At 39.4% G+C, this 17,181-nt stretch overlaps 1 protein-coding gene across 5 annotated transcripts in view; it reads right to left on the bottom strand.

Moving 5' to 3' along the window:
* Positions 1 to 12,010, bottom strand: part of Rttn (rotatin) — a 169,745-nt gene extending 157,735 nt beyond the window's left edge. For 4 of the 5 annotated variants that reach the window (XR_015642117.1, XR_015642118.1, XM_087592261.1 and 1 more), the window contains exons 1-8: positions 11,943 to 12,006; positions 11,460 to 11,647; positions 10,338 to 10,515; positions 9,512 to 9,601; positions 8,244 to 8,334; positions 6,210 to 6,324; positions 4,260 to 4,410; positions 162 to 327 (exon numbers count right to left, since the gene is read on the bottom strand). Coding sequence is in view for 3 of the 5 variants with exons in the window: in XM_087592261.1 (XP_087448387.1) it covers positions 162 to 327; positions 4,260 to 4,410; positions 6,210 to 6,324; positions 8,244 to 8,334; positions 9,512 to 9,601; positions 10,338 to 10,515; positions 11,460 to 11,647; positions 11,943 to 11,973 (1,010 nt within the window). In the remaining 2 variants the exon portion in view is untranslated. 5 annotated transcript variants of the gene reach the window in all.
* Positions 12,011 to 17,181: the final 5,171 nt, after the last annotated feature.

The following is a 17,181-nucleotide window of genomic DNA, read 5'->3' as shown; positions in this document are numbered from 1 at the left end:
TTAGTTAAACACACATAAAGAGAGTCAGAGACTAAGAGGAAGCATATGAATGTGTATTGAATGCAGAGTTTCATTGCCTATACGTAGGGCAATAATCCAAGAGAAAACAGGGGGAACAATTCTCTCCTTATAAAATGGACACAGACACAGGAGCCAATCACCTGGAAGACACTGCATCCCAGTCCTGGCCATCTCCTCGGGGTCGCTGGCCTGTACGCCCAACCACGGAAGGCCGAGAGCTACTGCTTCCTGGGGACGGGTTTGGGGAATGGTAAGGACCTCTTGCTTCATGACAGTAAGACAAAGAAGAATTCTGGGAGATTGTGTCTGGAGAAATAAAACAATATAATTACCCCTGATAGAAACAGACTTCTGATAATGTGAATTAATTATATCCCCTAGACTTTTAGCAAAAATAAAAAAAATTAATAAAAAATATTTTCTACAGGGACAAAATTTAAAGAGTAAATCACACTTCCCAGCAAATATTTACACAGCACATTCCTGACCTGATTTTAAGAAGTTCTGGGCAGTGACAGCTAAGACTGTGAAATAGAACAACACTGGGTACGTCTCCCCAGCTTTGAGCTCTCAAAGCACCCATGCTTTGAACCACATGCAACCATAACAAAATGAAACATCAATCTAAATATGAACTAAAACCATAAATACACCTCCCAGTCAACAACAGAAAAATCCTCATGGCAATGAATTCTTAGATATGGAAATTAAAATGTAAACAACAAAAGAAAATAGATAAGTCACACTTCATCAAATTCAAAACTTTTGTGCATCAAAATACTTTATAAGAAAGCATAAAGACAAAATACAGAGTGGCAAAATATTTGCAAAATATGTATTTAGTAAGGGTTTAATATTTTGAATACATTAATAATTCCTAAAACTGAACAGTAAACAAAGAACAAAGTGAAAATGGGCAAAGGTTTTGAAATAGCCATTCATTTCTCCAAAGTAGACATACAAATAACAACCAGCACACACACACACACACACACACACACACACACACACACACACACAAAATTAGTAGTGAGTTCATCATCCATTGTGAGTGTCTATACATGCAAATCAAAAGGGCGAGAGAAACTGCTTGGCACCTGTGAAATGTCATGATGAAGAGTGAGAGGAAGCACTCACGAGAACTGCATGTGCAGAAGCTTTATGCTAGTAGATACGTAAAGTGTTTTAGCCACCAACAAAGGGGCCCGAAGACGACCTTCCAAAGCAAAGGAAAGAACTAGCATATGATCTTCAGCTCATTCTTACACACACGTCAGACACAAACACACACATGTAGGATACAGCACACTGACACATGACTGAAGGTAGATATAACACAAACGTCCCTCAAGATATAAACAAACACAATCTGGCACATAAACACAATGGAAAATTATTCGGCCAAAGGAAGAAATAAAGTACAAAGAAGGCATAGCTTAAAACTATTACAAAGAAAATAAGCCAGAAACAAAAATGGCAAATTCTGTATGATCTCAAATGTATCAAGAATGGACAAAATTCATAATAAAATTAGATTAGAGTTCATCAGTAGGTGAAGAAAAAGCAGAAAGGGGGATTATTACTTAATACCTCTCTTCAGAGTAACAAGGATGTCTGAGAGCTGTAAAACAGTATGAGCATTCACATCACTCTTTTAAAAAGCTATAACTACATCTTATGTTATAGGTGCACATGGAGCCTGGTGTGCTGGTTCACACCTTTAACCTCAGCTTTAGGAAGGCAGAAGCATGAGGATCTCTGTGAGCTCGAGGCTAGCCCATTTACACATGAATTCCAGGACAGCCGGAGTTGTCTTATGTACATTTGTAGATAAGACTCATGATGGTGAAAGTAGCCATAATAGCACTTCAGTGCACAAATGTGTATTTACAAACAGCTGTAGAAAAAGACATGTTGGATACATTGACAGACTTTATAAGGGGAAAAAATTACCACCACACACTTCTCACTGTTCTTCACAAACTATGAAATGCTTAATAAGATCTATGTCTTAGTTAGGGTTTCATTGCTGTGAAGAGACCCCATGCCCAAGGCAACTTTTATAAAAGAAAGCATTTATTTGGGGTTGGCTTACAATTTCAAAGGTACATTCCATTATCATCATGGGAGGAAGCAAGATAGCATGCAGCAAGATAGCAGACATGGTGCTAGAGGAGCCCAGAATTCTATGTCTTAATCTGAAGGCAGTCAGAAGAAGACTGTCTTCTGTAGGCAGCCAGGCAAGAGGAAACTAGAATTCCATACTGGGTGGAGCTTAAGCCTAGGAGACCTCAAAGGCCACCACCACGGTGACACAACCCCTCCAACAAGGCCACATCTCCTAATAGTACTACTTCCCATGGATCAAACATATTCAATATTCAAACCACCACAATCTACATGCCTCTATAACCTCTCTTATCTCGCCTCACTTCCTTGTACCTGACTCTGGACATTCTGCTCTCCTAGGACATGATTGCCTTTCTCACATACATCGCATGCACTTGGTGCCTTGATCTCCAACTCCCCATGTACACTCTTCATGCAACTCTCTATCCATCTAAAGAAAGTGGTGAAAGTGGTATCCTCTTCTGTGATGTCGCCTTTCTATTTCCTTAGAGCACTTCTTATCAGAAACAACCCTGATTTTCTCTGTCTTCCTCAAGTGCCAAAAGTACAAGACCCCGAGAACAGAATTGCTAGGTCATTGCTCCCTACCCAGAGGCTAGTTTATCTGCTGGCATATAATAGGAGTTATGTAAGTACTTGAACTCTTTCTATGCTAAAGCATGGAGCACAGCTCTCTGGGGTCATTTGCAGAAAACCCATTAAGAATATTAACAAGAGCCCATAGCCTATGGTAAAGTCTACGGTAAAAAGCGAGGCCCCCAAGTAAACAGGGACTGTAAAACAGAATAACAAATGACTGGATTTTTGTATTTATCTTTCAAGGCACAGTGTACCCAGAAATCAGGTTGTAGAGACTATTCAGCCTAGGTCACCCTGTATCCCATCTGTCCACTAGAGGGCACTTTTCCTCTGAATGGCCTGTGGATGTGAGTACATGTCTGCATATGCTACATCTCAAAAAGCATAAACATGGCTTTGGTAAAATACAAATCACTGTTTTTCAAACAAAAGAGTGTTTTAACCCAATATATACCTTGCATTAAAATTCCCTAAGTCCCACATGAACTGTCACAGTCTGAATCCTAGTCCCCAGACCCATAATGATTGAGAATCTGGGGATAAAACAGAGAATCACTCTATAAATCTCTAAGCAAGTAAATTCACTACCAGAAAATGGGACTTCTGCTACAGTCATCCCTAAGATGAACAGCCAGAAGGCTCAGAGGAGAGACACAACAGAAAAGGAAAGGAGGCTTTGGAAGAAAGGGCAGCCAGCTTGCTTTTCCTCAGAGCGCCCAGGGCAGGTGACTTGCATGTGTCTGTAACTCCAGTTCTGGGGGATCCAACACCTCTGGATCCCTCAGGCACCTGTACTTATATGCACATATCCACAAACAGACACACAACTACAATTTATTAAAAATAATAAAAATTAATCTTTAAAAATAATTTTGACACCATATGCAAAGGAACATATTCCTTTTTCTGAGAAAATTCCAGAAAATTATGAACAATGAATGCCTAACCTCCTATAGTTAGCACTCCACTGACCTTTACTGACCTAGTTTATCCTGCAAATGCATACAACTATAAGGCACATGGAACCCCATAAACCATAAACCACCTTACAAACTCATTTAGGAAAGAAAAGTTCTTCAGATAAAAAACAAAGCATACTAAAACATTTTTATCTGAGATTTAAATCATTTAAGCACTGTAACTTCGAAAGCCACCGGCGTCACATATATAGCCATTGTTAAGACTGTGAAAGGAAATCTCTTTAAGCTGGCACCATCTTTGGATATGGGCTACTGTCCTTCAGTGTGTATCTCTCTCTTAGTGCCCACACCTAATTCTCTATGAGAATCTTTTTCTAAGTAATTCAAACTTTGCCTTATTTAAAAAAAAAAAAAAAAAAAAAAAAAAAGAGCGGGATCATGATGGTTCTCTCATTTGCCTAGTTTCTACTCAAGGAGCCAATGACGTCTTAGGAATGAGAATGTATACTGAGAAAGGCAAAGCATACACAGTCAACTTTCAAGTGAGGTGGACAGTTCTCAGAAGACGATAAAGAATATTGCTAACTGGTAAACAGATAAGCAAAGTACCTTGTTTATTCGAGAAAAGGTTGGGATCTCTGTAAAAGTTGAGTCTGTTTCTTAAGCTTGTGCACAGCTGCTGCAAACAGGACACTGACTGTAAGGCGAGACGATGCTTCCCATCTCCTCCAAAGGCCAGCTTCACCAGACACAAAAGGCCCTGAGACAGGAGAGTGAAAGTAGTTATAGAAACAGAGAGCTCAGTTCTACAGAACACTGTGGTCAGGTGTGGTGGTCAGGAGGGCCACCACAACTTCAAGGCAGAAGTCTGGTCTGCAAAGCAAGTTCCAGAGCATATATAACGAGACCTATATTTTTAAAAATTATGTTTTTAGAACTACATACAAAAACAAAAAAAATAAATAAATAAAAATGGATGTGGCACATAAGCAAACAAAGGTGAATAAGCAAAGAAAAGGGTTGCAAACTTTCATAAAACATGAGAAACAGGGGCACACAAGCCTGACAACCCAAGTTTGATACCCAGAACTCACATGAAAGGAGGAAATCACCTTCATAAAGTTGTTTGATGACATGAACGTAGACAAATACACATCATGAGCACTCAACATTAATAATAATAATAATAATAATAATAATAATAAAATATATTTTATTCAAAAAACAGAAAAAATGTTTAAAAAAGATACTGGCAAAAATGACAGCAAAATCCAACAATGTCCATAGGTGATAAAATTAAACAAGTCACGGTGGCACCACATACCTGTTGCAGTACCAGATACTCAGATACTCAGTACACTTGAACCCATGTGAGTCTGAGACAAACCTGGGCAACACAGCCAGACCTCATCTCAATGACAGTGCTTAAAAGCTGAGTAGGCCTAGTGCAACAGCAGTTAAGAGCACTTGTTGCTCTTGCAGAGTTGTGCTCAATTCCAACACCCACATGGTAGCTCACAACTGTCAGTGTTAGGGTTAGGGCTACATTAACCTGATGCCTACCTCTGACCTTCACAGGCCCCAGGAGCACACAGCACATGGTGTAGACATACATGTAGACAAAACACTCATACACATAAAATAAAAAATAAATAAGTACGAATAATAAAAAAGCTGACTGAAGCAGTCAGTATCTCCTATTTCCTATCTGGAAGGAGTGTTTCTCATTAAGGACACCCACTTCACAGCACACAGAGTCACAGCACACAGAGTCACAGCAAGTTCTCTACACCTCACCCATCTGAAGCACTTTACAGGCTTCAGTAATAAACAGCGTTTTTGTTTCCATTTCCCATCTGTGATGGAAGGCATCAACACTGCCAATCACTGGGATCCATCCAGCCTGAGTGAGAACCCAGAACCCTCAGGTATTACAAGATGCTGTGGATATGTTACATTCCCATTTGAATCTGTCTACTGCAGAGACAAGAGACTGCATAAAGGGAAAGGGTAATCATTATTGATCATTGATAATGTATTTCTTTAGCATTATTCTCTAAACATAAAGAATACGAAACATGAAGATTATTGCTGCCCACTCTTCTAAAGCTTACTCTATTAGATTACCCATAAATGGGGCTGGTGAGATGGCTCAGTGGGTAAAGACACGTGCCATGCACTGTGGCAACCTAAGCTTGATCCCCAGAACCCACATCAAGGTGAAAGGAGAGAACCAATGCTGTAAAGTGGCCCTCTGATCTCCACACGCACACTTTGATATAGAAATTTAAAACTTTAAAGAAGAAAATCCAAACGATGAGAATTTGAGATAGACAGCTTGACAGAAAGTACTAAATGAGACTACTGTCCACTAAAAGAACTGTTAACTATCCTGATACGTCAGACAGAAGGCAGTTTAAGTCACTCAATACTTCATTTTTAAAATTAAAATTCATACAAGGTTTCTTCCCAAGGATGCTTACTCTGCTATGCACTTCACTAATTTGTGGTAAGATAAAATGTTGTTTTAAAGCCTAAAACAATACAGAATATACTTACCTGAACAATCTTAGGCCTCTGAAGAAAAATCTCCGCAGGAAAGTCTTGCATGATCACGTCCTTCAGAAGCTCACAGGTGTTCCAGATCAGAGTGTGGTTACTACTTCTCAAGGAGCTGAGACAACAGAGCCAGGCTTCAGAGAGAACGCATGTGCACCTGCCTGTGTAACCTAACGGCATAATGTCTCTGTCAGCACCTGAAGCTCCACAGAGGCATCACTAGGCCCTGGATGCATCCTCCTATCTTTTCCTAGTCAACTCTGAGGAGGTCCTTCTTCTCTACACCACACTGTTTAATTCAGTGACTGCTTACTGGCTTTGCATCCTCCACTAGACCATACTCTGGCAGAACAGGAACTACGTCACATTAACCACTAAATGTGAAGGCATAACAACTCTACCAAATGGGACTGGTGAGTCAAATACAATTTTCAAATTAAAAGGGAAAAAATGACAGCCTGTATAGTGTTAATTTCTGGGAATTCGATTCTCCAATCATCTTCCCTGTTCCCGATGTCCTTTTATCCCATACCCTTAGCTTCCACTTACCTAAGGATGCAGTTAATTGTATACAGTCCACTTCAAGAACTCAGCTAGAATTATTCTACCTCTTCCTTAAGCACTGACTCACAACTAATAACTCACCCTTGACCCATTCTAAAGTGGGCACTACCTCTTCAATATTTTGCTCTTAGACAATGATGTAAGCATTACCAGCAATCGCCTGTATTTTGTCTTAACTCTTTCAAATTTGATAAACTCATACCTTATCAAAAGAGACAATCACTTATTGTGACTTCAAGTAAATTACACCAGATAAATATTGATATTTAAAATACCATCTGGGGGCTATAGAGATGGCTCAGAAGTTAAGAACATTGGCTACTCTTCCAGAGGTCCTGAGTTCAGGTCCCAGAAACCACATAGTGGTTCATAACTTTCTATGATCAGATCTGGTGCCCTCTTCTGGCCTGCAGGCATACATGCAGGCAGACCTCTACATACATAATTAATAAATGCATGCATACCTACATATATAAACCACTATCTGGGACTAGAAAGATAACTCAGTAGTCGAAAGCACATGCTACTCTTACAGAGGACCCAATTTCGGCTCCCCCCCCCCACATTAATCAGTTCACAACCTGTAACTCCTGCTCCAGGGGACTGGATGCCACCTTCTGGACTTCTCTGGCACCCGAACTCACACAGGCACAAACCCACTCACAGACACATTAAATTAATTAAAACTACAAACAAATGTTTTTCTTTTAAAAAAAATTTAAGGGTTTCACTATTCTGACCTGGCTAGCCTCAAACACACGGAGATCCTCCTGGCTCTGCCTCGAGAGAACCAGCATTAAAAGTATGTGCCACTATGGTCTGTCCTAAAAATCAACCTTAAAAAAACAAAAACGACAAGTAAGATGCTGCAAGCTTTTCTCAATCAGCCCTCTCCTTTTATAAATCCTCCTAATTTAAGATCAATACGCACTAGAGAAGACCAGTGCGGGTATCTCCAACTTTCTCAACACCTTTAAGTTTTCCTCCTCATGGAGCCCATGTTTCAAGTATATTCTACCAAACGGACTGCATTTAGTTGTCCCACTGTTCTTCCTGAAGGACTCAGGAAATACTCAGACAGCCTACACAATTAGAGATAGCATGTCATGAAAGACTGTGTAAGCTTCCAACCACAGAAGACACTGGGTGTGCTCCAGGTGCACAAACATGCATATCATCACAGCACACGGTGGGGGGATAAGGAGCAGCAGGAGTTCAAGGTCATCCTTAGCTATTTATAGTAAGCTTGAGGACAGCCTGGGCTACATGATATCCATTCAGGAAAAAAAATGGGCATGTAGATGGCTCAAAGATAAGACACATGCAACAATTTTCTTGCTTGCTTTCTTGAAATACTGAAAATCACATTTCAGAACTTGTTACCTTTTCCAGAAGAATACATATAGTGATAACTATCAGATTTCATGGCTACAAAAAACCAAAAGGGCCTGTAATACATCATCTCTGTACCTTTCATTGGAGGAGAGAACATGTCTGTCTGTTGTGGTCAGGGGTAGCCAAGGAAACACAGAGAACCTCAGCCACTTCACAGTTGGGTTTCCTGTAAAAGAACAGCAAAACTGAACAATCAAATATGATGGTGTGTAAATAATGTGTGTCAAATGGTTTGGGAAGAACATGAACTCGTTAAATGCAGAGATTATCTTTAAATTTCTTGCTTTTCCAGACAGAGGGAGTATAGCATTTAAAGCCGCTTCACATGCTTCCTGTTCCCGTATGCTGCTATTCAGCCTTTAAGTTGCCGTGAAAGCTTTTTAAAAGCAGAGGGTTCTAAATTAAGTTTATTTTAATTCTTGATATCAGCAGACACTCTTTAGCACATCCTTTCATCTCAACTATAACATGTAATACCATGTTAACTTGTGTAATTTTTAACCATTCCCTGTCACCTAGGACAAACTTTTCACCTTTTGTCAGTGTCTTAGTTGGTAAAATAGGGACACTGGGATTTGAGTCTGTGTGGCCAAGTTTTATGCTATACTAACTGTATTTGAGCCACTGTAGTCAGGTGATAATAGTGTGCTTACCCCATTGGATAATACCAAATCCCACTGTGGCTTGGTAAGTACTCATTGAATCCTTTGAAGAGTCCACATTGGATCCCTGATACATTTCTAGCATTGGTTCAAATACTGAGAAAGAGGGGCTGTCACAGCTTATTACACTAGGAAGGAGACAAGCAGTAAACATATATATAATTTGCTAAGAAGAGACATAAAGAGAACATCAATCAGAAAACTCTCTGACAGAGGGGGCGTTAAGAACAGAATCAGACACAGTTCAACCAGTCATGTCTTAATTACTTTTGGTCAATGTGAAAAAAGCTACTTATCTGGGGGTTAGATAACAATTGAGAAAATATCTCTATCAAGTTGATGGTAGGACATTTTACTGATTAATCACTGATGTGGAAGGGCCCAGGCCCTAGAAGGTAATACTTGGTGGTATAGGGAAGTGGTCTGAGAAAGCCATGGAGATCAAGTCAATAACAAGCATTCCTCTATGGTCTTTGCTTCAGTTCCTACCTTGAGTTTCTGCCCTGACTTCCTTCATGATAGCCTATAAGCTGTAACATGAAATAAACCCTTTTCTCCCAATCAAAAACATCATTTTAGTCATGGTGTTTATCACAGCAATAGAAAACAAACTAACATGTCACTACAAACAATCATCAGGAAAGTCTCTACAACAGAGTAGATTTCCCTATTTATACACACCCACTGGCCCTGGTGGGGCTTCCATCTGCTGGAGATTACTTTTGTCTTGGGGAAAATAGCCTGTTAAAACTTCAGGTTGTTGTGACAATTCTGAAAAAAAAAAAAAAATACATGAATTACTGTTATCAATTCACCTGCTAAAACAAAAATTATCCATCTTAAAGTGTATTATTTTCTCTCACTCTTTCAATATTAATAAAACTAAATAAATAATAAAAATAAAAAAGTAATCCAGTTTATCCTCTGAATATTGTATATTCCAAAACAAAAAAGAAAAAAAGAATGCCAAGTTCCAAGTAAGGTGCTTTCCCCTCTCTTTCACTGTAAGGTAAATATAGTTACTAATTAGATTGAAAATATCCCTGGTGAATATGAGTCTGCTAAAAGTATCAAATGATGACTGCCCACCTGTGTTTCTTAGTCTGTTTCCCTTCTCTTCACTACTCAAATTTATAGTTCCCAGCTGCTTTGGTTCTCACTGAATATACTTAGGAAAGAATTGCAAAAAAAAAAAGAGAAAGAAAAAAAAAAGGACATGAGTTGGCAAGCCCACCAAGCCTGACAGTCTGAATTTAATCTCTGGGGCCTATACTAGTGGAAAAGAGAGAACTGACTCCCACAAGTATCCTCTGTCTGTCCTCCTTAGGCATGTTGTAGCTGACATTCATCCACACATATACCCATATACATATATACATACATACATACATACATACATACACACACACATAATTCATACATACATACATCCTACATACACACATACATACACACAAAAAAAACATAATAAAGATTTGAAGAGAATACAACACAGAAAAGCAGTTACCATTTTGATCAGGTTGGTAAGTGGCAGAACGCAGTGCAGGAACTTCTGAAGGAAGAATGAAAAGTCCATCGAGAATGCCATCAATCTCAGCCTGAATTGCTGGCTCCACATTTGGACGGAGCTTAGATAAGAACTCTACTGCACCAAGGTCAATCAAGTGTTGGACAGCTGGAGGATACTACAGTAAAAGAAATATTCTTGAGAATAGCCATGAACATGGAGATCTCTAAACTTCATTTTACCATAATCAAAACATAGCAGTTTTAGTGTAACAAATATTTCATGTTTTGAAATGCAAACTCTGCATTGCTGTGTTCTAAACAACTTCCATAAATCAAACATAAAGGAAAACAGACAAACTTAGAGAGACACATACTCAATAGAAAGAAGCCAAGACTCTGAGCACTAAAAACACACACTACCAATTCCCCTTTTACTTGTAAATGTTTTATTGCTAATATAGTCACTTAGAAAATGGGTTCCATTATATTTCATATATATGCATCATTGTACTTTGTCTTCCCATCACAGGAGCATACACACAATACACACACACTGGCTGGCCCCTGTCTTATATGATCCTTCCTACTTCCACGCCTTTCTTTTAAATATAAATTAAGTTACTTTTCTCTACTGACACTTTATCTTAGTCTCCTTACTGGAATCAAAATGCCAAAGGCATTAAAATTTCCCCATGAGAATTTTAATGACTTAAAAGACACTGAACATTTGACATTGGTCCTTAAAATTAAATTACTCTTAATGTAGACACAGAAATAGAAAAAAAAATATTTTCATGAAATAGCATTATATGCACTGTTAATTAAACGTATTTAAATGTATTCCTTTTAATACTGGAAATGTCTAATTTAAACGTGAAATATCAGGAAAATGAAGAAAAACGGGCGGCAAATAATCAAAAAAACAGAATTAGTAGTTCTACTTCAAGGCATCGTACAATGTGAGATAAGCTATTATAAGAAATGATGAGCAATGTCTACTCAGATGAATTAAAATTCAACACCTCTGATTGTCTTTTAAAAAAAAATTAATGCCAAGTATGCCTTTCAGTAAATGCTAGTTAACTTAGACCACAGTTGTTTCATTTCAAAATGACATTACCTTAACCAATCTGCTTAACAAGTTCAGAACCTCCTCTTTCATTGGGACGGACGGGAAATTGAACCATTCAAGCAAATGGAGAAAAAGCAACCTTTCCTGAATCAAGTCAGCACAGCAGATCAAGTTGTGCTCGATCTTGCACAGGATACTTTTGAGGGCGCGTTCCCTGATCTCTGTCAGCTGATGGCCTGTTAGAAAAGTTGGCACAAAATAATTTTATCTCCCGGCTCTGAAAAGATGAACCACTCATAACTTATTCTGAATGTGCTTGTTCCCCCCAACCCCCTGAAGAGAAAGCAGGATGTAACTAAGCCACAGGTGCGCTGGATGCGGCCGAGGATTATACAATGTGAGCAAGGTCAGCGGGCAACGTTGCGCAAGCAGGGACTAGGAGCGGTGATCGCGCGACCGGGCCGCCGAAACCCAGCACTACCAAGCCAAGACGCGAGGGCTCCTCGGACCCTGGGCAACACAGACAGTTACCGAGCTTCCTGATGAGCCCCGCCAGAACCATCTCTCCACCACAATCTGTCGCCGCCGGAGAATTAAACGGTCGCGCCACAGAGTTCGTTCATAATTAATATCCTCCGGAAACTCGTCTGAAAGGAACAGAGGTTCCACGATGTCTACGCTAGCCACCCCTTGAGTAGAGAGCAGTAAATGAAAAGTCCCAATGCTTCTGTCACCACACAAGTTTACGATATCTCTTTGTTATTACGACTGATTACGTATACCTCTGCCTCGGTCCTAAGAAGCCTAAGGTATAAGGGAGTCAAGAAGAGGTAGCACCCTCTTCCGTCCAAGTGCATGTTGGGAGTTGTAGTCTGGCTCAGCCCTGCTCCCTCCAGAAGTTCCGGACACGCCCCTTCGCCCCTTGGTATTGAGTTCCGGCTTTCAGACGCGGGCTAAAAAGCGGGCTCTTAGGAGCTGGCAACAGCCCAAGGCTCTGATGGGATTTGTTCAGACCGTGCCAGTCTGAATGTTTAGCTTTTAGAGCTGGGGTGGAATGTGTGTGTGTGTGTGTGTGTGTGTGTGTGTGTGTGTGTGTGTGTGTGTGTGTGTGTGTGTGTGTGTGTGTGTGTGTAAATGTTTAGCTTCTAGAGCTGGGGTGGAATGTGTGTGTGTGTGTGTGTGTGTTGCCAGTCTGAATGTTTCCTAGAGCTCAGGTGGTTGTGTGTGTGTGTGTGTGTGTGTGTGTGTGTGTGTGTGTGTGTGTGTGTGTGTGTGTGTGTGTGGTTGCTCTTCCAACTCTCTTCCTGATTATTAAATGGCTCAAGCTGCAAAATGTAACTGAAAAGTTCAGCGTCTAGGATACCAGACCTCAAGAATGCATAAGCAAAAATCAAAGGCGGAGGAGAAGGTGGGGGGGGGGGGTGACAAGAGAAAAGGGAAAAAAAGGAACGGCGTAAGAAGATTCTGTTTGAATGCTTTCTAAATGCATTTTCCATGCTTTTCTAACATACGCTGAAATGAAATTGCAAATGATAGTAAGAGGGATGATAAAGCTAAATTTATAAAATTATTCGCATTTTAAGGAACATTTTATTGTACTGGCGTTTTCAATTTCCTAGGAAGGGAGGGGATGTCAATCAAAATAGATAACTCATTCTTTTCTTGCAAAAGAGGAAATTTAAAAATCAGAGAAGTACCCATCCAAAGTCACACCAAATACTAAGACTAAAAAACTAGCTTTCTGTTTCGACTCCATTAGAACAGTGCTGCATGCATGCGTGTGTATGTGTGTGTGTGTGTGTTTTAGATAAACAAGTGAAACCTGAGTTGACTCTTGGATAAATAGAAATGTACTAAGACCAAAAAGTAGGGTGAAGAAATATTTACAAGGAATAGGACTTTGAGGAAATGTGGCAGAAACAAGAAAGTGAGAAATTCAATGAGACCAGTTTACTTGGGAAAAGAAAAGGACAGAAAGGTTGCTGCTAGTTTCTAAGTATTTTCTATTTGGCCTTCTATCCCTTTTCAGCCCATGTCAGCTGACCAGTACTGATGAAAACACAGTGTCTTCTAATTCTTGTCCTTCTGGCTCCAGGCAAAAGCACTATTGTATGTGTAATCAAGACTCCACTTGGCTCTGCCTAAGACTGCTTAGCCAAAATTTAATTGTAGATAACTTCTTCCACCTCTGGACCAAAGCACCTCATGAGTAATGTGCCAAGTAGAGCAAAAAGTAGAAACTTTGAAGGACATTACACAACTTCAGAACTGAGCAATCAACCCAAGCACAAAGCATACATTTGTAGATTAGAACTGCACATGACCATGGGGGAAAAGAAATATCAACATAAGCATGTTGCCTTACCTTGACTTGGGAGAGATAACTATAAAAAAGGTCTGAGCTTTGCACTTAGGACCAATATGAACATTTTAATTTTATATGTTGTTGTTATTGTCGATTTTACATGGGTTAAAGTAAAATTATCCCTTCTCCAAAATGGTTGGAAGCAAATATATTTTGTATTTTATGGGGTTTTTTTTTTTGTTTGTTTGTTTGATTGATTGATTGATTTTGGAACATTTGTCTATACATAATGAGTTAGTTTGAACACAAGGCCCAAGCCTAGTGAAAATTTTTATTTCATATGTACTTTCTGAGCATGGTCTAAAGGCAATTTTATAAATTGTCTTGTGTGATCTATGTGATACATGTGTGTAATGTGTGTGTGAATGATGTGTTTGTGTGATGTGTGTGTGCGCACGCGCGCGCACGCGCACACACACACACGTAGGTGGGTGGTTTGCTGTATGGACAGGTTTCAGAGGCATTGTATCTCCTGGTGCTAAAGATGTTGAGCTGCCTGCTGTGGGTGCTGGGATAAGAACTCAGATGCTTTGAAATTCCAGTAAGCAAAACCAACTCCCCAGCTCTTTTATAAGACTTTTATATGTGAACGCAGGTTGAAGTGTGCAACTCTTCACAATAATTGTGCAACAGCTGTACACCGAAATGTCAGCTTTTGGATAATTTAGGATTTCTGATTTTTGAATTAAGAGTGTTCATCCTAAATGGTTTTTATAATCAGGCAAAAGCATTAAGTACTATTTACTGCATTTGAAACGAATAAATTTATCCAGAATTTGACTATTGTATTGTATTCTATCGTGTTGACTAAGTATTGATCTGACCATTCTCCCTCAAAGAATCAATCTTCGGTTTCTTAACTCTGCTGTTTAAAAAGCACACACCCATAATAAAAATCCTTTCTATTCACTGTCGTGACTGTGGTCATGAGTATATCTGACTTTAGAAAAGTCTCACTTCCAATGTTTTCTGGTGTAAAAAGAAGGTAAGAGTGAACATTACTAAGATCCGTGAAGTCAATCAATGCCAACTCTCTCATCAAATCTCGAAGATGATCAGGGATGGGATGATCACCTACAGTCCTTTAATTGTCTCTTCATGGGTTGCCAAAAGGACTGACAAAGGTACCTTGACAAGGGAACAAATATGGTCAAAACTTGAATGTCACAGAAGTTAACTTGGTTCAGCAGGGTGGGAATTCCACACAGGCAGCTCAGGGATATTCTAACTCTCCAATACCTTATTTAGGAGCTAGCTGGGAGTCTGATTGCTCTGGATGGAAATCTCGAATAGGCAAAGAATAGCTGTCTTACTGCTGGTGGTTTTGAACCCTTAAGTTTCAAGGACTTCAAAAACAGGATTGCATATACTTGCAAAGTCATTTATCTGTGCAGCCACAGTCAGGCAACACTTTCAGTGAAAGAAAACGAGTGTGTTCTCTCCTTGTTTCTTCACATGGACCACATTATTGGCTTCAGGAGAATATCCTTTTCCAACTTCCAACAATTAATTGGAACATTAATTTATTTATGAAAAAACATATAAAAAGAGTAAACAATAAAGATTCCTAAACAAAAGAGGCTCAAACCAACAGTTGTATAGAAGTTTTATTCATTATCTTCTGGCAAACCCATGTTCTGTGTGACTTTCAAAAAGTTACCCAAATGCCAGCCTATGTTATTTAAGAATAAAGGTCACAATTTATTAATAATACTGATCGCTAAGAAAAAATGGCTGAAGCCTGAGGTTTCATTCCCCACTTATGAATTATCCAAACCAAGCACCATAACTTCATCCCATTAATTCACACAATATTTAATTTTTTAAAGCATCATAAAATTCTAGCTTATCCTCCCAATATGAAAATAGAAAACTGATAAATATTTTATGCCATTTTAAAGTGTAAAGATCAGAACAAAAGATGATTACATCTCCTGGAGCAGAGCCTCATGGATTTGAGTCTTGCTTCCGTTATACAGTTAGTTTCCACGTTTCTTAATTATAGAAATCAGAAATAAGTATGGTCATAATTAACTGGCTGTCTGAACCAATGCACCGATACAATTCTTGGGGAAAGAGTAATTTTTTTTCCACAAATGGGATAACTCAGTATCTACATGGAAGGGATAAGTAATCCTTCCTCGTACTGCATGGATAACTGTCCAGTGTGTGCATTCTTAGTAAAAATGTCAGCTCTAAATACTTATGATTGTGGGCTAAGAATTGTTTTTTTTAAAAATTTCCTCATGTTTATGAGGACATTACCATGAAAACGAAAAGCCAAGTCCACAGAACATGAGTAAATATTTGCAAATCACATATCACAAAGAGACATATTTCCTAGGTTTATTTTTAAAACTCTTAAAACACAGCAATAAAGTGAACTTAAGAAAAGTTCTATTTAAAAACTGCCAAGGATCAGAACAGACCTTTCCCCAAGAAGACATATAAATGACCAATAAATGCACAGAAAGACCCCGACATGAGTCAACAGGACAGAATTATACTATAGCTGCATTAGAAAAGGGGGAGCATAGTATTGCTGGTGTGAGTTTTGGAGAAACTAGAAAACTCAGACATTAATTTTAGAAATATAAAGTGGTGGAGGGTCATGAAAAATAGTCAAAAATGTAAACAGAATTGCCACACAGCCTAGCAATTCTATTCCCAAGTATACACAAGCCCTCCTTGTCTTACACTCCAAAATAATTCATGCATCCTATATCTCTCACATTGTCATGAGAAGCAGGATGAAATATCATACTGTCCTGCTCCATCCCACCCAAGACGTGAGACACCTCTCACTGCCTTCCCACTCGGTACTTAGTAGCTACCTTGGTTACCAGATAAACTATTGTGGTACCAAAAACTTGTGGTTAAGTAAGCCTTTGAGCAGGCCTCCCCGGAGGCAGGTAGAGCTGTAGGGTGGGGCGCTATGGCCTCTGTTTTTCAACCACTGACCTCTGGTGGTGCTTGCATGCCTCAGAAGGAAGATGGAGCTCCAACATAGTGAGACTGAGCCCACTGGTGCTAGGCTTGCTGATTAGGACGGGTGCACAGGGATATCTTGTGTGTGTGTGTGTGTGTGTGTGTGTGTGTGTGTGTGTGTGTGTGTGTGTTTAATGCTCCAATGGATACAAAGGGAAGCTTGGAGGAATTGGTTCTCTCTTTCTAGTCACTGTATCCTAAGCATTAGACTCAGGTAATCAGGCTTGGCAGTAGTTCCCTTTCCCTGATGATCCTTCTTGCCAGCCCTCATGTCTCTTACAAATACTAATCCATTCCCATGGGTTTTTGACTTTCATGAACTCATAAGCTCCCAAAGGGGACTTTAATATATAAATGTGGGATAGGACACAAGCTGAAACAAAAAAGAGAAAAAAATGCCTAGACATTTCTCCAAAG

Source organism: Rattus norvegicus, chromosome 18 (assembly GCF_021556685.1).
Source record: "Rattus norvegicus strain SHRSP/BbbUtx chromosome 18, alternate assembly SHRSP_T2T, whole genome shotgun sequence".
NCBI classification, from domain to species: Eukaryota; Metazoa; Chordata; class Mammalia; order Rodentia; family Muridae; genus Rattus; species Rattus norvegicus.
This window is presented reverse-complemented; position numbering and strand designations above follow the sequence as displayed.